The 23,265-nt window shown below is 48.6% G+C and overlaps 1 protein-coding gene across 1 annotated transcript in view; it reads left to right on the top strand.

Moving 5' to 3' along the window:
* The window catches only part of Cacna1b (calcium voltage-gated channel subunit alpha1 B), a 174,103-nt gene that overhangs the window by 82,276 nt on the left and 68,562 nt on the right, over positions 1-23,265 (top strand). The window contains exons 17-20 of the mRNA XM_051166217.1: positions 1,655-1,722; positions 4,324-4,430; positions 10,719-11,498; positions 12,298-12,515. Of these exons, the coding sequence (XP_051022174.1) occupies positions 1,655-1,722; positions 4,324-4,430; positions 10,719-11,498; positions 12,298-12,515 (1,173 nt within the window). The remainder of the gene's footprint in view (positions 1-1,654; positions 1,723-4,323; positions 4,431-10,718; positions 11,499-12,297; positions 12,516-23,265) is intronic.

The following is a 23,265-nucleotide window of genomic DNA, read 5'->3' as shown; positions in this document are numbered from 1 at the left end:
GCCCTGGGCCATGGACCCCCAGCTGGCAGGCCTGGTTGTGGCAGAAGTTGGTTATGGCTGTCTAGTTGTTACTTGCCTGGTACAGGCCAGGGCAATCGGAAGAGTGGCACTGCCTGGCAAGGGTGAGTCCCCAGACCTAGGGTGAAAGAGGCCTAAGCCCTGTGGGCACTGGGTCCATGGGCAGCCTTCACCCAGGGGACATCAAGTAAGATCCGCAACATTTTGGGCTGTCAGATGAAGGACATCATGATTAATGGCCGGGATTGCCCTGGCCAGTTTGCCAGCTGTAGCAGGGTTATCTCCAAATTTTGAGATAACTCAGAAGGGTGAACCTACATGGGAGGTGAGCAGTGCAGTGCTTGCTATACCCTTGTGGGAAGAGGCTTATGGGAAAGGTGGTGACAATTACTAGGTCCTGCTGAGATCCAGGGACCAGCTTCAGGTATCGCATCCTGTCTTAGTCCTTATCTCATGGAGACACCACCGTGACCACGGCACTCCTGTGAAAGAAAGCATCTAATTGGGGCTGGCTTACAATTTCAGAGGGATGGTCCTTTGTCATCATGGCATGGACTCCTGTGAAAGAAAGCATCTAATTGGGGCTGGCTTACAATTTCAGAGGGATGGTCCTTTGTCATCATGGCATGGAATGTGGTGGCATGTAGGCAGACCGGGGGCTGGAGAGGCAGCTGGGGGCTCTACATCTGGTCGGAAGGCGGAAGGCGTCAGGAAGAGAGAGGCTCTGACACCTCCAAGCCCATCTGCAGTGACCCATTTGCTCTAACAGGGCCACGCCTCCTAATCCTTTCAAATGGTGCCACTCCCTGGTGACCAAAGATTCAAATCTGTGAGGCTGTGGGGGGCTGTTCTCAGTAAACCCACCAAACACACAGACACAGACACACTTTGTAACTGTGGCTTCCTTGTTCCAAAAGGTAGTGACAGCACCTCACTATAAAGCAGCATGGGGTCAGTTCAGGGTGGGGTGCAGTGTTGGACACTCAGCATCATTTCCAGCGTTATTCAGGGGATCATGTTGAGGGAGGGTGCCCAGGAATTCATAGAGAAAACAGAAAGTAAAAAGAAGGGAACTTGCAAGACAGGGAGGTTTTGCCGCCTGCCTTAGGAAGTGGGGCCTGGAAGGTGCTGGTCACGGTTGGATTTGTGTGTTGGGCTGTAGGGGTGGAGCCATCACTGAGCCTATGAAGGCAGGCATGCTGGTTTCAAGGCTTCTCATGCAGATAGGGTCAGAGAAGAGCTGGGGAGGACGGGAAGGTAGACGGTGTCCTCCAAAGCGGGGGCAAAGCAAATTCATTAAACATGACCTTTAATCTTTGGATCTACAGCTCATCCCCAGGGATCCTGGGTGAGAAAAGAGCCATCTTCCCCCTCCCCCCCCCCCCCCGCTCCCCCCATACCATGTGTGTGCTCACGTGTTGAGCTGTAGAGACGCAATTCCGAAGTTGTGAACAGAGGCCATGGTGGTGGTGGTGGGGGGGAAGGGGCCTTTTGCATCAGAACAGGCTGATGGTTTCAGGGCAGAACGGCTGAGACTTGGTAGATGGGTGTTTCTGTCTTTCATGGGCAGCCATGGTGGGATGAGAAGGGACAGTGTGTGGGGTAGAGGCTCCCTTCCTTAGCTGGAGCCAACCAGACACCCTGCTGAACGTCTTCCTAGCCATTGCTGTGGACAACCTCGCCAATGCCCAGGAGCTGACCAAGGTATGTAAAACACCACCTGCGCCATAGGAGGCGCTAGTAGGTCTGGGACTCAGACCATTCACTGGATGAAGTTATCAAGCCATGAGGAAGGCCAGCTGCTGGGGCGGGTCAGGGTCCATGTGATTTTTCTCCAGGGGAAAACCCCTCAGTCATGACCAGAGACATTAATCTGGGCTCTGGGTACCTAGGATTGCCACAGAAGCAAGCAGGTAGGTCCATGTGTGGACAGGCTCTTAGAGAAGCTGTGGCCGTGAAAAAGAGAGGGGCCAGCAGGGTAGAATGCGGGAGCATGGGGGGGGGGGTACATACTGATAGGGCACCCGTGTCATGGGAGTGCAGGCTCCTGACACATGCATGCCGGTAGCTGTGTGACGAGGGCTAGAAGTGTTCCCAGGGGAGAAAATGTGCGAGTGAGCCCCAGGGAAAGGGCAGCAAGAGGACACCCGCAGTGCTGCCCTCAGATGTTCAGCCTGGCTGGAACCTGGGATAGCAGTGGTGATGCTATCTGTGCGCATCTGTGTCCCAGCAGGGCAGCGCCTGCTCTAGGCAGTGCCCAGCAAGGACCATTCAATATTCATTTCTTATATCCAAGCCCAGTGGGGGACATGATTATACACGCATCTCTCTCTGATTTCCCTCTGGATGACACAACCCCCTATCTGGCAACCCCTCAGCCCTGTGTCCTGCTACCTGCTAGGTAGCTAGGCTGCCTGCTGTCGGCCTTTGGCCTGCATTCTGATTCAAGGTCTGCTCCAGCATGAAGGCTGCCTCCACGTGCATCACAAATGTTTTGTGTGCATGCATGTGCCGTGTCTCTGTAAGGGGTGGCATGCTGTATCTTCACTGGTGCTCAAATTGGCACCTGTGCACATCTCCCAAGTCTGAGCTTAGCAGTCCAGTGTGTTGGCCTCACTCTGGGAATGAGGAGGAGAGGTTCAGATGCCGTGGGCGGGGCGTAGCTTGTGCAGTGTGGTGGCCGTGAATCTCCTTTGGCTTCCCCCCAGCATTTCTCTTCCTGCATGTAGCCCAGGGCTGTGCCTGAGGTCCTGGGTGCCTCTTTGGCTCTGGTCTCTGGCTCCTGAGGACTTGGGAATGCCACCAGCTTGCTTGTTGTTGTCACCAGCGTGGCTGAGTATCGCCATCCAGGTGTGGTCAGACTCCTGGCTGGGAGGTGTGGGCTGGGGAAAGCCCATGGATTTCCAGGGTTGTCCTTGGTGTTAGTGTTTCTGGAACCATGTGAATTTGGGATACCATCAATACTAATTCCTGTGCAGGGGTACGCTCGAGTCCTGCTGTCTCCCTGAGTTCTCACGTGGGTGAGGATAAGCTGAGGAGGCGGTGCCTTCAGGGACTTGCCTGGATACAGAGCTTTCTCTCTGTGGTAGATCCTATGCAGGAATCCTCCTGCCTAGGGAGTTAGGACTGTGGAGGCCTATCTGTCTGGCCACATGACACTGCCTGAGTTAGGCAGGAGTTCTAGAAGGGAGGACTCCACCCATCCTGTGCTAATTAGCTTCTCATTGCTGGGACCAAAAAAAGCTAGAACAGGATAAATAGGCAGAAAATTTTATTTTGCCTTATGACCCCAGAGATTATCACCCACTGTTGCTGACTCTGTTGTCCCTAGGCCTGTGGCAAAGCCAGCATCGGCCAGGACATTGTGGCAGTATTGAGATTATCTGGGTAGTGACTGGCAGTTCTGTGGGTTTGTCATTTTTGTGCCCCTCAAGAGTCAGGTACATTTTGAGCAGTGTTAGCTTTCGGGGGAGTTAGCCTAGGTAGGTGTAGGCTGGGGAGGGGGGGGCAGTTTAAGAAGTCATGAGGGTGCCCAGTAGTTCATCAGATGCACAGCATGGGGTCTCTGTTCTTGGGTTGTGGACCCAAATATTGATTCAGAGTCTTGGAGCATAGCTTGTTGGTTTTTCTTAGTGACACAGGGTCAGTGCCCAGGGATCTGTCAGCTGTCCATTTCTCTTTTTGGATAGGTAACTGTACACGTGCAGGTCCTGTGGCAGTGGCAAGTAGCCATGTGTGGCTTTGTGGGATTGGATTGGTTCAGGCAGAGAAGCTCTAAGGTGGCCGTAGTGTCCTAGTGGGAACAGGAGGAGCTTGGCACCCTCATCTTCTTCCCAGCCTCCGGGGCACGTTGTGGGAAGGGGGGGAGATGGGGAGAAGGGAAGGGAGAACAACATTGTTCAAGTGCTTCATGAACTTCTAGAAGGACGAGGGATGGAGAAAGACAGATTTGCTGTAATGAGCCTGAGGTAGGAAAAAAAAATCTGGTAGTGGCTTCGTACTTGTCTGGGGATGATCAGGGTAAGGTCTAGGTACAGGCACAGATTCAGGGTCATCAGCTCACGAACAAGCTAGACAACACTGATGCAGGGATCCCGGGTACTGATGTTTCTAGCCACAGGCTCAGGAGGGGAGGCCTTGAAGACTACTAAGGAGAACGCATCCTAGGTCACAAGGGACTCTGTCCAGCCAGGATGGAGGGCAGAAGGGGGCAGAAGGGGGCAGAGGCTTTAGGAAGAACCTGTCGCCTCAGAGTGGCAGACAGTCAGTTTTTGACTTGAAAAGACTGTTTTGTTGTTCAAACAGGATGAAGAGGAGATGGAAGAGGCAGCCAATCAGAAGCTTGCTCTACAGAAGGCCAAGGAAGTAGCTGAAGTCAGCCCCATGTCCGCTGCCAACATCTCCATCGCCGCGTAAGGCTTCTGAGAAGGAACGGGATGCGGGTGGCTTCGGGCGGCAGCAGCACAGCCCTGTCCTCCTCCTCAGAACCTCTTGCCCTGGCCACCGCTGGTGAAGACACAGCGTCCTCTCAGGTCGTGTTGAAAGGAGCCTGAGCAGAGGCCTCAGATGAACACACTCTGCGGCTTTCCCAGCCTGAATGAGGACAGTGTGAGGGCGTGGCCTTCGTGCTGGGTGGGGTTAGCTGGGCTTCTGATTGGCTGGAGGATGGTGTCTGGGTGGCTCCAGCGCTCCTGTCTTGGCAAAGCCCTGGCTGGGGTCAGGGGAGCGAGGAGTCAGCGTGTAGAGCTTAAACATGGTTTTCAGCCGCATACTTTGTGAGACAAAAGGTTCTAGCGGCAGCCCAGCTATTTCCAAAAGTGTCTCTGTAAGTACTTGGCAAGGAGGAATCTGGGATGAGATTCCGTGCTTTGTGGGAAGACCCAGTGTCCTTGCCATCCGGCTGGATCTCACGTGCAGTGGAGTTTGTAGAGGGTGAGGGGCTTTGCGGGGAGTCAGTGTTTAGGAGTCAGGAGAGTTGGGCACATGGCCTGGCCGTAGGTTAATCTTGGGAGAAGTAAACCCTGCTGGCTTCGAAGCTGCACTCACCCTGCCACACGCTTTTCATAGGCTGGGGACATGGCTTTGACTCAGTCCGCTGTGGTGACTTTTGCCTGCACTACTGAATTATGTGTTGGGATTGGTTGGCCGTGGATGCCGATATAATGCTTGAGAAACATATGTGTGTTTATATGTGTGTGCCCAAAGTGGCTCTGTTCCTTCCCAGAGGTCACCAGATGTCTCTAAGCCTAGCAGGAAAGCATTTGGTTCTAGGAATCATCGGTCAGAATGGCTACAGCCCATAGTGACCGATGGTAGGAGCCAGGCAGGCTCAGGGCATGGCGTTTGTTGTTTAGGTGACTTTTGCAGCCCAGGGCTCTCTCTGCTTGTTTCACTGTCTGGCCAGCTCAGTTGTTGATTAGTTGGCCAGTTTTAATCAATAACCTGTTCCTGAGGTTGCTAAGACCTGGCAGGTGTCCTTCCTCCCTTCCTTTATATGAGCTCTGTGAGCTGGTAGTGGTCTGTTGTGGAGAGGACGGCAGGTAAGCATCTGGCACGATCAGCTCCCAGCTCTGTGTAGACTGTGGTACGAAGTGGTGTTCTTTTTAACACTTCCCCTTCTCTGCTGTTCCTAGATATAAGCAGCTCCTGCTGCCTCTAGGGCTTCTACTCCCCGAGGTGTTCCTGTCCTGCCTAAGGTCCTCAGCACAGCCCAGAAAAAAACTGCCCAAACACCCCTCCCCTCACCGCCCGTTTGGAGACACTTGCAGGCGTATAGCTCCAGTAATGGAATATGCACAATAGTGTATGTTAATCACTCTGGCTTGCGTAGAGATTGTGGGGAGTCAGCCACACGGGGGCTGAGCGTGAGGGATGCTCCTGGTACTTCCTGCCACTCATGCTAATGCCTCTGAGGGCTCAGGGGCTGTACGCGAGCTCTCCCCCGTGGTTTGCTGCCAGACTGGGGAGTAGGTGGTTGTCAAGGACCTCTTGCCTTGGCAGTTTACCCCACAGCTGTATCTTGTATTAGCATCGGGTGTGGGCGCTGAGGGACCTGCAGTATGCATGGTGATTGACGCCTTCTGCACTCTGTAGCATATGACAGACGAGTCCAGAACTGCTGAGATGAGGTGCAGTCCTCTGTAGCCCCTGTGGAAGCTCCTCAGATCCCTGGAAGGAGCAGGACACTAAACATGGGGTACCCTCTGCTTTTCTCTGCTGTGGCACCTCATTCTTGCCCAGTCTTCCAGGTCTCTCTCTCTCTCTCTCTCTCTCTCTCTCTCTCTCTCTCTCTCTCTCTCTCTCTCTCTCTCACACACACACACACACACACACACACACAGTCTCACTCAAGTCTTAACATTGTCTCACACACATGTTCTTACAAACGTTCACACATATGCTCAACCTCTCCCACTCACAAGTCCCATGTTCACCCTCATGACCTCACAGAATCATGCTCCCAGCCACTCTCAGCAGCACTGTGATATGCTTACCTGCGTGCCTACCCTGGGGCTGTGTGAAGGTGAACCTGACTTCAGTTACAGTGTGCAAAGGCCTTGGCCTTTAGAAAGGGGCCCTGGAAACCTTCCTGACCATCCCGGTGAAGCCTGGGAGAAAGGCAAGGCCTGTAGAGAGAGTGTTGCTTTCTCTGTTTTTGGAAAAACTTCTACCTGTCACTTGGAAATGGCTACAGTAGCCATATGGAAGGTGGGTTGGTGACATAGCCCAGTTCTTTTCTGGAAGCCATAGGATTTAAGTTTAGGACCTGAGGGTCTGGGAGCAGAGACCAGGTACTTACAGGGAAGGCAGGACCTGGAGAGCTCCACAGGTTGGGGTACCCTTCCGTTCTGTGTTTGCCGTGAGCTCATCCAAGGTCATCAGCTCCAGGTCTGTCTGCCTGGATGTCGGGGTATGGGAGACTGCTGGAATTGCTGTAAAGGTGCTATAACTTTCCAGAGCACTCCTTCTTAGGGCAGTGTGGGCCAAGCTGTGGTGGTGGATGGCCTCTGAGAGAACTGTCTTGCCTTCCAGCCGTGTAAGATTTGCTGGTTCACTTTAGCCTGCCTTTTCTGCACATAAGGAATTCGTTCTCAACCTCTCTTTAGCGCTGGTCTTGGCCAGTGCCGGTCTGGTGGATGCCTCTCTAGCCTTCTGCCAGATGTGCACTGTGGCCTGCAACTGCACTGATGTGGTACCCAAGTGTCACTTGTGTCTCAGAACGTTCTCTCTGGTTTTCTCACTCCTGTTTATGTTTTGTTTCTTGCATGTGCAGTTTTGTAAAGCAAACTCGAGGTACTGTAACTCGCAGCTCATCTGTCTCCAGCGTAAACTCACCGTGAGTGGTTCTGCTATGATTCTCCATCTGTGGCTCCATGATAGCTCTGTGCACACACCCTCCCTCCACTCCTGGCTGCTTTGCCCTAAAGTCATTTGCTTCATGGGCAGTTCCAGCCCAGCCTTCTGTGGGAATGGTGGCCATGTTCCCTGTTGTCCCCAAGTCCTACTCACAGGCCCAGATCTTTCTGAGCTTGGCCCTCCTCTCCCTTCTGGTCTCTGTCCTTCTGTCTGCTGTGTGTCTGTGTGAAGTCACTCCAGTGCCTCATATAGGTCTGTTTCTTGGATAGGGTGGATCTCTGTGGACGCAGGTCTTCTGTGGGTCTCATGAAGCCCTGTGCACAGGGATGGCAGAAAGGGTTCTTGGGGGACATTCCTTGGCTCCTCCAATCCCTCCTTACTTTGGGGAGAATTCAGTTATTCTGAGGCAGCCCTTGTTTTAGCATGAACAAAGCTGCTCTAGAGCTCATAGTGTATAGGTCAGGAGAACACTAAAAACCCCAGGGTGCGAACTAAGGGCCTGGAAGCAGAGTGGGCACTGGATGCTCACAGGGAAGAGAGTAAGGCAGGTAGCAGAACACACTGGCCTTCCTGGCAGTCAGTGACACTAACCTGGCCAGTTGGCCTTAGGAGCTCTTCCTGGGAGATGTACTCTTGGCTCATCCCTCAAAGATAAGGCCAACACCTGTGAGTGAGGGCCCCCTGTTTCCTTCCTGGCTCCACTCACGCTCCCTGGGGAGGTGCTGCTAATGTCTTCTGCCAGTGGCTCCTCGTGGTCAAGAAGGAATGTTTGTAGCTGGGCCCTCCGCATGGGTTAGCCAGGGACCCTCTGTGCCTTGTGTGTGCCTGCTTTGTGTGTCTCCTTGACAATAGCACAGGGCAACCTGTCTCCTTTCAAGTGTGAGATGCTGCTGGATGTTGGACCTTGGTGCCTCAGCAGTCCATACTGCGGAAGTGAGGCATCTGTATGACACAGTGGGGATGCCTCCTCCTTCCAGGAACAACAAGTGACAGGCAGCTCTGCCCGGAGACCTCACAGCAGCACCACATTACCCTTAAGATTCGTTGTCGAGCCTTGAGTGGTCCACAATGCCTTAGCTGGGAGCCTCTCTCCTTCTGGGTGTGGCTGGGTAGCATCTCTAAGCTGGGACCAGGACATAGTGAGGCAGTTCTTCCCCATTGGCTCCTTCAAGAGCCCTGTCACAAATGGGTTCTGGCTGAGTAGTGTCGCCAGCCACATAGCAGTGTGCCTCTCAAGAGAGGATCCTGAATTGCTTATGAAGTTGGTAAAGAGGAATGGATTGAGATGTCTGTGCTAGCTGCAATGGGCAGAGATTAAAAAAAGAAGAAGAAGAAAAAGAAAGTGAGCTTTAGAGAGTGATCAGGGTAGGAGCTGAGATATGAAGAACCAGACTCGGGGATCTGTCCTGGGAGGAGCCCAGTGGTCTCTATGGGCTTGTGGGCTGATGAAAGCAGTCTGGTGATAAAGGTCCCAGAGCAATGGGCTGGGGGCTGTAGCAGTCCAAGGATGTGAATGGGTGGCCCCGGTCCAGCTAGTTTGTATTTTGCCCTATGTTTTGAGAGATCCCTGCAAGTCCAGGGATGCCCTGCATTCCTGTGACAACCTGGCTTCTTTCTGTCCTTGAGGTGGTTCCTGAGAGACGGTCATACCTGGGACAGGGCTGGGGCTGAGGGAGCCCATTCCTGCCTGTACCACAGAGCTGGAGCTGCAGGCTATTGCACACTCTCACTAAGTCACTGCCCATCCTTTCCAGCAGAGAACGGTGATGCTGGCCCTAGCCCAAAGGCTCATTTGAGCTGGCCACCTCTCTGCTGATCAGAGGACTTGGAATCCAGGCCCATCTTGGTGTATTGGACTGATTGAGAGACCAAGATAGCGAGCAGGAATCTTGAAGAAGGGTGCACATCTTTAGGCCCTCTTCCGTTTCTTGCTGTGTTGTAAAAAAATGAACTCTCCCAGGGCCATAGAGGCTCTGTGGGTCTGCAGGGCCTTCTTGGAGTACAGATAGCATGGCTTTGATGCCTCAGCGAGGACGAGAAACAGCGGATGGCTTCTTGCTGCCCCGTCAGCCTCACTGAGCTCCGTGGGGAGGAGGCACAGATGCTGTTGTTTAGCTTTCACACTAGAGGAAGGAGAAGCTTTGCTGTCCTCCACTGTGGCTAGCTTTTCTCCAGTGGCTGGGCTGCTCCCTTGGGTCTGTCAGAGAGATTGTGCATCCTTTAGGCCCTTGTGCCCTGAATGCATGAGACTCCACCAGTGACCACCTGTGGACTCCGAGTAGGTCTTGTCCTCTTTTTAGGCTCAGTGCCCATCCTTATGAAATGGGCGCAGGAGAAGCACCTGCCTGTCCTTAAGGTGGCTATGAAGGTTAGGTGGTCATTGTGAGTGGTCCCACAGACATTGCCAAGGCTATCCAGAAGCCTCCGGAGACTGAAGGGTGAGGCTGTGGCCTCAGGTGAGGGTTTTACTTTGCAGAGGTGGGGCTGGAGCCACTTTTTTGTTTTGTTTTGGTTTTTTGTTCTTTTGTTTTGTTTTGTTTTCGTTTTTGAGGTTTTATTCAGTAAAGAACCCGAAATGAAAATGGCTCGCTGGTTTAGATGTGGGAACAGATGTCTGGGGCAGAGAAGTTTGGATGAAAAGAAGGCCCTTAATTGCCCAGTGAGGACTGAGCTAGACTGTGGCCCTGGTGCTGGAGGAGTTCAGGGTTGTGCCTGGCTCTTTCTTCAGTGGAGTGAGAGGCTCCCCACAGAGCCAGGAGAGGGCGTTGGTGGCCCTGGAACAAGGTTTCCTCCGTTCCAGACCTGCCGTCTGGGTGAGACAGATAACGCCTCTTTACTAAGGGCTGCCTGGACGCTTCAAAAGCACAGCAGAGGTTCTGTTTGCTCACGGCAGGGCCACATGCTCCCTTGGGAGGTACCATGGGTAAGCGTCTCTAGAGAAGTGTCCATTTGGCCCCTCCCGGGCCAGCTCCCAGGGTAGGCTGCAGGGGTTCCCCCCTCAGTCCTCCACTTACAATATAGTCTTCCCTTCCTGTTTTGCCTTTCTGGCTAGCTGCCCATCTATCTACCTCGAAATTGTGTTTCCCCACTCATGCTGGCGCCTGGCATCCCCACAGCCTTGTATCCTTCAGACTCTGGGCCATTGTCCTTCCGCTAGAGTGGCAGCTAGAGCCCGTCACCAGCCTGTCCAGAAGGGCGCTGACAGGAGGAGCTGAACTCTGCCCTACTCCCCTGGGTATTTCTCCCCTGTCCCCCACATCCCTTCATCGCTTGTGGTCATCTGCGGCTTCCCTGTGAGGCAGAGATAAGTGTCGGTGACACTCATGACAGTCTCCCCACAGCAGGCAGCAGAACTCGGCCAAGGCGCGCTCAGTGTGGGAGCAGCGGGCCAGTCAGCTAAGGCTACAGAACCTGCGAGCCAGCTGTGAGGCCCTGTACAGCGAGATGGACCCAGAGGAGCGCCTGCGATATGCCAGCACGCGCCATGTGAGGCCAGACATGAAGACACACATGGACCGGCCCCTAGTGGTGGAGCCTGGTCGGGATGGATTGCGGGCACCGGTAGGGAACAAGTCAAAGCCTGAGGGCACCGAGGCCACTGACAATGCAGACCCGCCACGCAGGCACCACCGGCACCGGGAGAGGGAGAAGACCTCAGCCACGGCCCCTGCTGGAGGCGAGCAGGACAGGACAGACTGTCCAAAGGCTGAAAGCGCAGAGACCGGGGCCCGGGAGGAACGTGCGCGCCCTCGTCGAAGTCGCAGCAAGGAGGCTGCAGGGGCTGACGTGCAAGCACGCAGTGAGCGCAGCAGGCGTCACCACCGGCGCGGGTCCCCGGAGGAGGCCACTGAACGTGAGCCCCGGCGCCACCGTGCCCACCGGCATGCACAGGACCCAGGCAAGGAGGGCACTGCGCCAGTGCTTGTACCCAAGGGCGAGCGACGTCCACGACACCGAGGCCCGCGCACCGGCCCCCGAGAGGCAGAGAACAGCGAGGAGCCCACACGCCGGCATCGTGTAAGGCATAAGGTGCCACCAACACCTGAGGCCCCCGAGAAGGAGGCTGCAGAAAAGGAGAGCAACATGGTGGAAGCTGATAAGGAAACCAGAAACCACCAGCCCAAGTATGTAAGAGGCAGGGTATGCGGGGAGGGGGTGGGGCGGGATGGGCTGTTAGGAGCTCTTAGGCAAATGGGGGAAGATACAGGGTGCCTCTGCCAGGCTGCTCCTGTTGTCACCACTACCACCCTCCCTTACACACACCCTTAGTTCTCTCCTTTGTAAATTCCTTCTGGCAACCACTGTGTACTCGGTGACACCCAGGCAGACTGAAGACATTAGGAACCCATTGACCTGGGAAGAGCAGAGAACCCAGGAGAATGGAAAACCGTGGAGTATTGTCATGAAGGGGAGAATGCTGGGAAGGGAAAAACAAGCAAGGGTGCTAGCTGAATTGACCAAGAAGAAGCAGGGTGCTGGCCTGCTTTTTGGCTTCGACTCTTCAAGAGACCATCTTTGTGCCTGACCACTGGCTCCCAGAAATCAGGTTGGGCACAGCCGGAAGCCATTATTAGGGCTCAGTCTAGCTGAGCGGTGTCTCTGTGTATAGGAGTCTGTGCTGGGCCTTCCCTGGGATGGGTAGAGGAGTGAGGTCCCTGCAGGAAATAGCCTGCTTTGGATTGCTTTGTTTTCCAAGGGGGTTTTAATCCACATTCAGACTATAATACCGACGCTATGGTTGGTGTAACACTGGCTCTGATAAAAGCACATGGGTCAGCTCTGCGCCTTCCTTTTAGACCTAAAGGCAATGTAGGGTGATAAACCATTCAAGCAGCCCAGGCTTTCCTTGCCTGTGTAAAGGGATGGCCAGAAGGGAACTAGGCTTCACACCCTGCACCAGACTGATGAGCATTCTGCTTTCAGGGACCCTCACTGTGACCTGGAGGCCATTGCAGTTCCAGGTGTGGGCCCTGGACACATGCTGCCCAGCACCTGTCTCCAGAAAGTGGATGAACAGCCAGAGGATGCAGACAACCAGCGTAATGTCACCCGGATGGGCAGTCAGCCTGCTGACCCCAGCACCACTGTGCATGTCCCCGTGACACTGACAGGCCCTCCCGGGGAGACCACTGTAGCGCCCAGTGAGTATCTCCCTGTAACCGATGGCAGGCCCAGCTACCCCAGGGCCCTGCTGCTCTAGATCAGTGGCTGGGGAGATCCAGCTTGCTTCTCTGAATTCTCTCCCAGGTGGGAGAGAGAGAAATGTCTTTGCTCCCAGTGTCTGTCCTTTTGATATCTCTTGGCTTTCCGTTGGCCCCAGAGGCAGGCCAGTGTTGAATACCTTTGCTCCCATCCCCTAAAACATGTTTTCACATTGCAGTCTTACACCAGGCTCAGTGTCAGAGTGCTAGGAGCACAGTGGAGGGTGCTAGCTCATCCAGAAAGACAGCAAAGCCTTTATCTTTTGTTGCTTGACAGAAGGAGTAAGGGCTGGTGCTGGGGTGGGTGGCAGAGCTGTCATCTACCTGCCCTAAGCACCTCCCCCATCTGATGTGCTCTCTTTCTTGCCTCGTGTGCTCCATGCGGTGAGAGCAACACTGAATAAGTCAGGCAGTAAGTAACAGATGTGCCTCCCACAAGGGCAGACGTTAGAATGGAAACAAAACAAAGTCAAAACATGCCAGGGAGAGAGGCAGGGTCCGTGGAAGGCTAGGGAAACGCTGAGCTCCCAAGTAGGCCACGTGAGACATAGGCCCCATGCACATTTGCAGTCAGTCACACACTTTGAAAGATAGAGCAGTGCAAAGTGGTGACTTTTAGCTGCTTGGACACCCATTTCACTGAGCTTCTTCCTCTGAGGAAAACTTGATCTTGGCCCAATCTTGTTTCAGTGTGTACACACACACACACACACACACACACTGTCTTCCCAAATTCCCCCTTTGTTTCTCTTTAGAGTAGCCTGAAACTGGCTCAGGGACACACACTGCGGGATTTTATCCATTCTAGCAGCCACAGACTTGCTACCAGAATGTCACACACTTGGAATCATACAGCACACAGATTTTCAGGTTGGCTCAAAAATAGATAGATAGATAGATAGATAGATAAGAGAAAGAAAGACAAACAAACAAACAACAACAACAACAACAAGAAACCCAAAACAAACAAGCTATCATTATGCACTTAAGGCATTCTGTGGCTTGGTGGCTCATGTCTTATGTCATTAGGTAACAAATGTCTGTCTGAACTTTGCCCGTCCACCTACTGAAGGGTGTTTCAGTTACTTCCAGGCTTGATAGTTATAAGCAGATACACATGGTCGGGCTTATGTCTGTGTGCCGCTGTGAGGGCACACCTAAGCACGACGGTGAACTTGTGTGTGGTAAAGACTACGTGTAGTTTTGTAAGGAAAATTGCCAAACTGTCTTCAGGGTGGCTTTGCTGCTTTGTCCTCTCGTTGCTTCTCAAGTCTTCCTAGAATTTGTCTTACCTGTGCTTTGGACTTCATCTGTCCTAATGAAATCAGGAGAGCTTGTTTAGCTTCCTAATGATATATGATTTTTGAATACTTCTTAGTTATGTTTATTTCACGTCTGTGCATCTCTGGTGAGGTTTTTATTCAGGTCTTTTGCCTATTTTTTTAATTGGTTTGTTAAATAATTATTAACGTTCAAAATATATTCGTGTATGTCTATCTTCTTTTAATCTTTTAATCTGGTGTGGTTAATCTGGTGGTTTTACCTGCATGGTGCTTTTGGCCCCATGTGCATGCCTGCTACTGGTAGAATCAGAAGAGAAAGGGCTTCAGGTCCCCTGTACTGGAGAAACTACAGATGGTCATGTGCTGCCATGGGGGTGCTGGTTACTGAACTCACGCCCTCTGCAGGAAGATCAGGATGTGCTCTTAACCTTTGAACTATCTCTCCAGCCCCTCTTTTTATATTTTTCACAGAGGTCTTTTATCAAATGTACTTTATAAGTATCTTCTCTTACTCTCTGGCTTGGCTTGGTCTCTGAGTGGCTGGTATATTTCTTTCCTTTCTTCCTGAGACAGTGTCTCCCATGTGGCTCTGATGCTGGTCTCCAAGTGCGAAGGCCACAAGCGTTCACTAGCAGATGTGCACTCTGCCTGTCTCCCTGTGGCGACTGTGCCGCCAAGGTACCGAGTTGAGGGTGAGGGACTGTGGATTTAACTCATGCACACACACACAATAACACAGCGGGTCCTTCGTGCTAAGAGAGCAGCAGCAGCAGCAGCAGCAGCAGCAGCAGCAGCAGCAGCAGCAGCAGCCGCGGCAGCGGTTTATTCTTCTCCGTTCAGAGTTCCAAAGAGCCTTCTTATAGGCAGCAAAACAGGAATCCTCCTCCCAGGTGAAATCCCTCAAGAGGTGATTGCACACAGGAGGAAAAGTCTCGAGGATGCGAGGGGTGCATTCTCAGAGCAGTAAACATGACTAGCTAACCAAGATAAACACAGACATGGAAGCTGCTAGAAACAGGACATGAAACAGCAAAATAGATAGGCAGCCCAGTCAGGCCTGGTTCCTACATCTCCCCGAGTCTGTCTTGTGAGGGTTGTTAATACGAGACCTGTTGCAGGCCACAAGCGTTCACTAGCAGATGTGCGCTCTGCCTGTCTCCCCGAGTCTGTCTTGTGAGGATGTTAATCTGAGACCTGTTTTACCTCTGCTAGAAGAAGGAAATTTTAAAAAAATGTTATATGTTTATTACATATCCTATTTTTCTGAATTGTCAAATCAGATGTTAGTTGTAATGTTGATTCTATTTGTTTTGTTTTGCCTAGTTTTGATAACTTCTGAGAGTGCATGTGTCTCTCTTCCAAGTTTTAGGTCTCTGAATCTGTCTGGTTGCATTGGTGGGTAACATCCAGGTTGTTGGGTGCCCCTGTCTTGTTTTTCCAACACTAAGGTGAAAGTTCTGGCTTGATACCTATGTGTAAACTTATGTTTATGGTGAACATTGATTCCTATTTTAGTAATTTTTTTTGCCTGTCAGAGTTAAATCTTGTTAAGTCTCTTCAGAATCCATAGAGGCCGTATGGTCTCTTGGTTGTAAAGATGTGAAGCAGTGAATTTCCTATCTGGAACCGCGTGCAGTGTTAGAATACACCTCAATTAGTCGCTATTTATTTGCGGACTTAATTCATTTTATTTTTCTGGTATGAAAACCCTATGTGATAGCCACTGCTGGAGCCCGTGTCCTTGGAATGGAGACTTCTGTGGGTTTTCTCAAGATGGCCAGTGACTTCCCGTAGGGAGACTCGATGAATGTTGTCTGTTTCCAGAGGCCGGGGTCCAGTAGCTGTAGGTCTTGGAATTGGCATCAGAAGTGGCCTTGGAGAATCTGCCAAAGTGGCAGTGTATTTCCCAGCCTAGTGGTTGTCAACCCACGGGTTGTGACCCTTTGGGGGCGGGGCATCACATAGCAGATATTTACATTACGTTTTCTAGCAGTAGCAAAATTACAGTTAGGACCGAGCAACAGCATGATTGTGTGGCTGAGGGTCGGCACAACATGGGGAGCTGTATAAAAGGGTCACAGCGTTAGGAAGGCTGAGAGCACTGCTCTACCTTGTCTGTAGCAGTCATCAGTTTCCGTCAGCAGCAGCAGCAGCAGCAGCAGCAGCAGCAGCAGCAGCAGCAGCAGCAGCTGCTTGGACAGAGGAGCAGAGACGGTGCCAGTGTATCTGCGGGGAGAGACGAAGCAGAGTGGCCCGTCCCCTTGCCTGGGACAGTTAATCTTGTTCCTGTAATAGCCTCTCCACACAGGGGATGGTGGCGCTTTGGCCCCTCGAATGATGGTGGCTACTTTCCGAGACCAACATGACCGCTCTAATCCCCAGGAGTGCCAAGAGCTTGTGGAGAGACTTGTGTGAGGTGGCTGCTGTTGCCTGTGGAGCCACCTCAAGGTCCTCGAGGAACTCTTTCCTCCCTCACCAAGTGTGAAAGTCACATGGGTAAAACCCAGCGTAATTATGCAGATTAAGTAACACAGTTCTACTTATTTTGAGCTGTGCTGTCAAATTCTATTAAGTGATCTTCATGTACGATTTTGGCTCAGTACTTTAAGGTGAGGTGTGTACTGTGGCTTCATCACGCTGTGTTTCAGCATAATACAGTCAGGGTATTGATGCCATATAAACACATCATGCTCAGCCTCAGTACTCCATTCCTGAAAATCAGATGTTCCAGTTATGGCCATTATTTTTTTTAATCATCTTTTATCCTCTTCGTATTGGGGATCACACCTAGGACCTTTTACATATCGGGCAAGGAATCAAGTGCCTTTCTCCGTTAACATAGTAAAAAAAAAAAAAAAAAAAAAGCCGCATGCTAACTTAACCGCACAGGTTCATAAAATACAATGAAAAAGCCATTAAGCACCGACGACTCACAAATGATTATGTTAGGGCATAAGATGTTGAACGTGATTTTTGCTGATCACTAGTTCAAATAGCTGTTCATAAGGGACTGGTTTGGATACTTCCTTTCTTGAAATAAATGCAAGGCACGTTTCAAAGACACCCATACATGATTCGGATAATCTGTCAGTGGAATCCGCCCCCCGCCCCCTGCCTGCCCCGCCCCCCCCACCCCCTGCCTGCCCCGCCCCCTCCTTCCCATGCGCCCCCCCCCACCTGCAAGCGTTCTTTGCATTACTCTGTTAAAAACACCACATATGTTGTACACAATGAACATCTGGCAGGAAAGCTAGTAACATTGTAGTGACATATTTTTCTGGAGTGTTGGGCACTAAAAAAGAAGAGATTTTTGAACTGGGGAATTTTCCTCAAATGAGGAGCCAGCCTGTGGAATGTACTTATCAGTTCATAAAAAGAACTGCAATTATTTCTTGCTGTAGTACAGTCTTTTAAGTGTTTGGTAGAATTTTGTGAAATTATCTTATGGATTTGTGCACGTGTACACAACAAACAATATTTTAAATATAGGGTTTTTAACTTACATAAACTTACACAAAGTATTGGCTTAAATTATTTTTCTTTCTTTTTTTTTTCTTTTTCCTTTCTTTTCATTTTTCTTTTCGCAATAGGGTTTCACTGTTTAGCCCTGGCTGTCCTGGAACTTGCCCTGTAGACCAGGCTGGCCTCAAATACCTGCCTCTGCCACCTGTGTGCCACCACCACTTGGCCTTAAGGTCTTTTTCTTTCATTTCTTTTTTGTTCGGTGTTTTGGGTTTTATTTCCTTGTTACTTTTAGAATTCCAAGCATTTCTGTGATTTCTCCCTTTTTCTTGATTAGATTAGTTGGTGGTTTATATATTTTATAATCCTTATAAAGTGGAAACTATTTTGTTTGTTTGTTTGTTCGTTTGGTTTTTCAAGACAGCATTTCTCTGTGTAGTCTTGGGCTGTCCTAGATTCACTTTGTAGACCAGGCTGGCCTTGAACTCACAGCAATCTGCTTACCTCTGCCTTCCTAGTGCTGGGATTAAAGGCATGTGCCACCATGCCCCACCTGGAAACTAATATTTTAGTTTGTTATTTATACTATGATTTATTGTAAAAAAATCATTACTTTTTATTTTGTCTTTATTATTTTTCCTCTTCTTGTCTTATTTTGTAGTTGTTCCTTTCCTAAATTCTTAAATGACATAATTTTGATGTATTTTACTTCAAACATATATTTGTAGAGTCCTTCCAAAGTCTCTACATAAGAATCAGTAATGACTAATTTAATTTTTTCACTTTTATTTCTTCTTTTTTTCCGTGTCCTGGTTGTGATATTCAACGCCACAGTTTCTCAGGCTCACAATTCTCCTACTTTAGCCTACCAGCGCTGGGACCGTAGATCTGTGCTGCTCCGTTTTAGTTTTCTTTTTCATAGTCTCCTTGTCTGGTTTGGGTATCAAAGTAAGAATGGATCCGTAAAGCGTTTTGGGTCTAATGGAACTATTCCCTCTGCTATTTTTCAGAGTGAATTATGTTGAGCTGGGCACTAGTTTTTCTTTAAGTATTTTGTAGAAATTGCCAAACAAGCATTTCTTGTGTCTGAGGGCTTTTAAATTAGTACCTGCAGAGTTATGTTATCAGATACGTTTTGGATGACTTACTATTTTTTTTAGGACATTTCCATTTCATCATGTGTGTATAGTTAGCCACAGTTAGCCCCTGGCTCCCCTTGGATGCCTTCAGGCCCCCAACACATCCCTTCCACTGGGATGTACTGCCGTCTCACATTTTTCTCAGTCCTACTATATTTGTTAAATTTATTGGACTTTTTGAAAAGGTTGGGTTGTTTCATTGTTTTTTTTTTTTTTTCTGTTTTCATGATTTTTATTTTAAAATTGATCTGTGTGTTTGTGTGTACACACACATACAGAGGGTGGAGAAGAATAGCTCTGTGTGTGTGTGTGGGGTAGTCCATTCTAGAACAGCTCTGTGGGGGGCAGTCCGTTCTTTCTACCCTCACCTAGGTTCTAGGAATTGAATTCAGATGACCAGACCTGGCCAGCAAGTACCTTGACCCGCTAAAACACCTTGTTGGCCCTACTTTTATGTTTTTTAATTTTCCTGTGGTAGGAATGTATATATTATTGATTCCACTTTCCTGCTTTTCTTTATTGAATTATGTTAATGAATGCTTTTGCCTGTATGTATGTATGCACACAGTGTGCATGCCTAGTGCCACGAGAGGTCAGAAGAGAGCGTCAGATCCCTCAAGTTACAGACGGTTGCAGCTTCCATGTGGGTGCTGGGAACTGAACGTGGGCCCCCTGCATGAGTAGTGAGGCTTTACAGCCCTGAGCCGTCTGTCCGGCCACTTGCTTTTCTAATACAAACATTTAGTGCTGGAAGTTTCTCTCTTTGCACTACCTGTGTTTATGGATAAAGTTTTTAACTTTTGTTATGTTTTACTTAAACAGTTCCTTTGGGATTTGTTCTTTTTTTTTTTTAAGATTTATTTATTTATTATTATGTATACAGTGCTCTGCTTGCATGTACTCCTGCAAGCCAGAAGAGGGCATCATATCACATTACAGATGATTACGAGCCACCATGTGGTTGCTGGGAATTGAACTCAGGACCTTTGGAAGAGCAGGCGGTGCTCTTAATCACTGAGCCATCACTCCAGCCCCCTGGGATTTATTCTTTGGCTCATGGATTATTGAGGTGATATGGGGATAGTTTCCAAGCGTTTGCAGCTTTCCCTTCGTCTTTCTGTTGTCCGCTCCAACTTTTATTACTTTGTGGCCGGTAACCGCATTCTGTGTTACTTTTCTTTTAAGTTTTGAGGTTTTGTTCCACGGCCCAGGATATGAGTCATGATAGACATTTGATGGGTGTTGGAAAAGGACATGTGCTCTACTGTTTCTGGGTGGAACGTTGTGTAAGGGCCAGTTTTATCCCGTTGGTTGGCCTTTCTGTGTGGGTGTTATTTTGCGTCTAGATCTGTCAGTTGCTGAGAAAAGGATGTTCAACTCTCTAAATATAATGTTGGATCTAATGTCCCATTCCTTTCAAACTCTCAGTTGTTACTTTCACATTTGTGAATTGCTGTTAGGTATGGACACATTTATGATTTGTCCTTTGGTGAAACAGCTGTTTTATCATTACGTTATGCCTTTCTCTGAACCCTTGGTTTGAAGTTTATCTTACCTTGGCTAACACATTCACTGTTTTTTAAATTAATATTTGCACAGTTGATCTTTTTACCTTTCACTTTCAAGCTAGTTGTACAGTTGTAATTGAAGTGCGTTCCTCACAGACAGCATATGGTTGGGTCATGGTTTAATGCACTGCAAATTCTTTTATTTGGCATTATAGCATTTACATTTAATGTAATTGTTGGCAAGATTAGCGCTGAAGTTTGTTCTCCTAATTTTTGTTTTTTGTTTGTTCTCTCTTGCTTCTTATTTCTCTAGTTCATTTTTCCTGCCTTTCTTGGAGGTTATTTGGATGTATTTATAAGTCCAATTCGATTTATCTATAGTATTCTCCAGTGTGTCTATTGTATATAATTGTTTTAGGTATTTTATTATATAACTTAGCCCAGTCTACTCATTCTGTCAGTATTCTTAAAGATTTTCCCCTGTATAAGTTTAGATCTCAAAAGAGTGTGTTTGAATTTTTATTTCAGCTATTAAACATAACTCAGAAGACTGGAGAGAAGGGAACTGTGTTTTATTTACTCATTTTTCTCTTATTATTCTTTCTTCCTTTTTGGTATTCTGTATTCTTTCATAAATTGTCTTTGTGTGGAAGGCTTTCTCTAGCTACTCTTTTGGAATAGACCTTCAGGTGACAGATTCTCTTTAATTTCCTTCATCCAAGAATGTCTTGGTGTTCCCTTCATTCCTGAAGGATATTTTTATTGGGTCTAGAATTCTGGGTTGACAGTTCTTTTTTTTTCAGCACTTGAAAAAAACGTGTGCCTCTTCTGAATCCATGGTTTCTGATGAGAAATCTACTGTCACTCGAATTGTTTTCTTCCTATAGGTAAGATGTTGTTTCTCTCTTGATGCTTTCAAGATTTTTTTTTTGTTTTGTTTTTTGGTTTTTTTGGATTTTTTTGTTGTTTTTACATTTCAGAAGTTTGGGTACAATGTATTTTGATATGGACTTCTTCAAATTTATTCTGTTTGGGTTTGCTCAACTTCTTTAATCTTTGGCAAAATTTGGGAATACTTCATCTTTTACGTCCTTGAGTCCTTTCTTAGTTCTGCAGTTTCCCTTTTTTCATTCTTAGACTCTGGTGGTATGAATGGTTAATCTTTTGTTGTACTCCTAAAGGCTCTTGAACTCTGTTGATTGTTTTTCAGTATATTTTCTCTCTGCTGATCAGATTGGGTAGTTTCCATTTTCCTATCTTCTAGTTTATAGATTTTTTTCCCCTTGTCCTCCATTCTGCAGTTGAGCCCACCTGTCTGTTAAGTTTTTAATTTTAGTTACTATGTTTTTCAATTCTAAAGTCCTTGCTTAGTTCTTCAAATCTCCTATTTCTCTGCCAAGATTTTCCTACATTTTGTTTGCTTTGTTTTGTTTTGTTTTCAACTGCCAAACATTTCTAGGATGCTGTTTTGTTGTTGTTGTTTTTTTTTTTTTTTACTTTTTTTTTCTGGTTTTTTTGAGACAGGGTTTCTCTGTGTAGCCTTGGCTGTCCTGGACTGGCTTTGTAGACCAGGCTGGCCTCGAACTCACAGTGATCCACCTGCCTCTGCCTCCCGAGTGCTGGGATTAAAGGTGTGCGCCACCACTGCCTGGCCTCTAGGATGCTGTTTTAAAGTCTTTGTCAGATAGGTTTAACATCTGTTTTCTTAGTGCTTACTGATTGTTTTTCTTGTTCAAGTTGATATCATGGTTCTTGATGTGATAAGTAACTTTTTAAAAATGAAACTACTTTGGAATTATATACCATGAGCCTCTGGGCCTGCTGTAACATACAAGGAGGAGATGGATAACTGCCTTGCTAGTGCCAGGCAAGGTGGGAAAACAGATTCTGACTTGGCTGCCATGGGCATCAATGGAAGAGACCGTCTCATCATTGCTGGCCTAGGGTGTGTGTTCCAGGTCCCCAGCAGCTCTCCACTGCTCCCATGTGACTGCCAGGAACGACAGAGGGGACCTAATCACCACCGGCTGGTAGTGCAACTCCTGGTTTTCCCCTAGTGAGATGGGGAAGCGGTGCTTCATAACTGTTGATGAAGTGCAGTCTCTCCACGTGATCTCCACTGTCGTTGGATGGGTGATGGGGCTGGTTGCTTCAGGGTAAGGATGAAAATCCCCCATATAGGCAGTGAAGGTTAGGCTCCTTCCTTAGCCTGTGCTGCTCTGAGTAGAAGTCGCACTACCATTTTGTCTTGTTGAGGTTTTCCATTGAGTTTAGCTGTAGTACTGCGGTCGTTACCTGTAAGTTTTCCTAGTCTTTTCAGGGGGGCATTTTGAATTCCGTGCCTGTTGGTCTTTATGAATTCTAAGCCAAGTCTGGGTATATGAGGCACAAACTAAAACTCAAGAAAGACAGAGTTCTTACTGTGCTATTCCTTGGTTTCAAGGTTCCATAGCCTATGTGCAGTTTTCTTCCTGCCTTTCGGAGTCTTTTTACATTTATCTTGACGTGGTGCCCAAGGGTCAGGCATATGCAGGCGTGCTTTGCTGGGTGCAGAAGGGAAGCTACTTTTAGCCTCATCTTTCCAGAAGGTCAAATCTTGAGTAAAGATTAAAGATCTCTTGGCCCCTGGCCCTTACTGGATGTCCAATCACTTCATTACCATTTGTTGCGGGGGGGGGGGGGGGGGGGGGGGAAAGACTGTCCTGTTTCCCTTAAATTACTTTGGCACTTTTGCTGAAAATCAATTGGCAGATGATAACTGAATTTCATGAAAAATTTCTGGAACTACATTTTCAATGATCGGTTCTGTCACATTGTTTTATTTTTGTGTGTTGGACATTCTAGTTCTGTGTGGGTTGCATCTGCCTCCTGTACTACTTTCTAGTCCTCTTAGAACTCAGTCTTTATTTAATATTTTCTCTCCTGATGCCTTTCACTTCGCCTTTTTTCTCTTGCAGTACTTCCAGCCATCCATTCTTCCATAGGCTCCTTGCAGTTTCTGACGTGATTTAAATTTGTCTAGTTGGATTTTTTTTTCTCATTTTTTCTCCTGAGTTTGGTGAGCTGTCCTCTCAGGGCTCCCATTCTTAGGCCTGTGCCATTCTTTCTCAGGGGCAGCTGGCTTGTGTAACTGTATTTATTATTTCATGTTTGAGAGTTGTTTTAATTCTCTCCTGCTATACAGGGATTGTGTAGGCACATGTGTGTATGTGATATTTTCATTAAATACTTTTCATCTTGTTTCCACTTCCTTATTATAGAAGCTGTGCGTGTTGGGTACCTTTTCAGAAAAGGATAA

Source organism: Acomys russatus, chromosome 24 (assembly GCF_903995435.1).
Source record: "Acomys russatus chromosome 24, mAcoRus1.1, whole genome shotgun sequence".
Classification (NCBI taxonomy): domain Eukaryota; kingdom Metazoa; phylum Chordata; class Mammalia; order Rodentia; family Muridae; genus Acomys; species Acomys russatus.
This window is presented reverse-complemented; position numbering and strand designations above follow the sequence as displayed.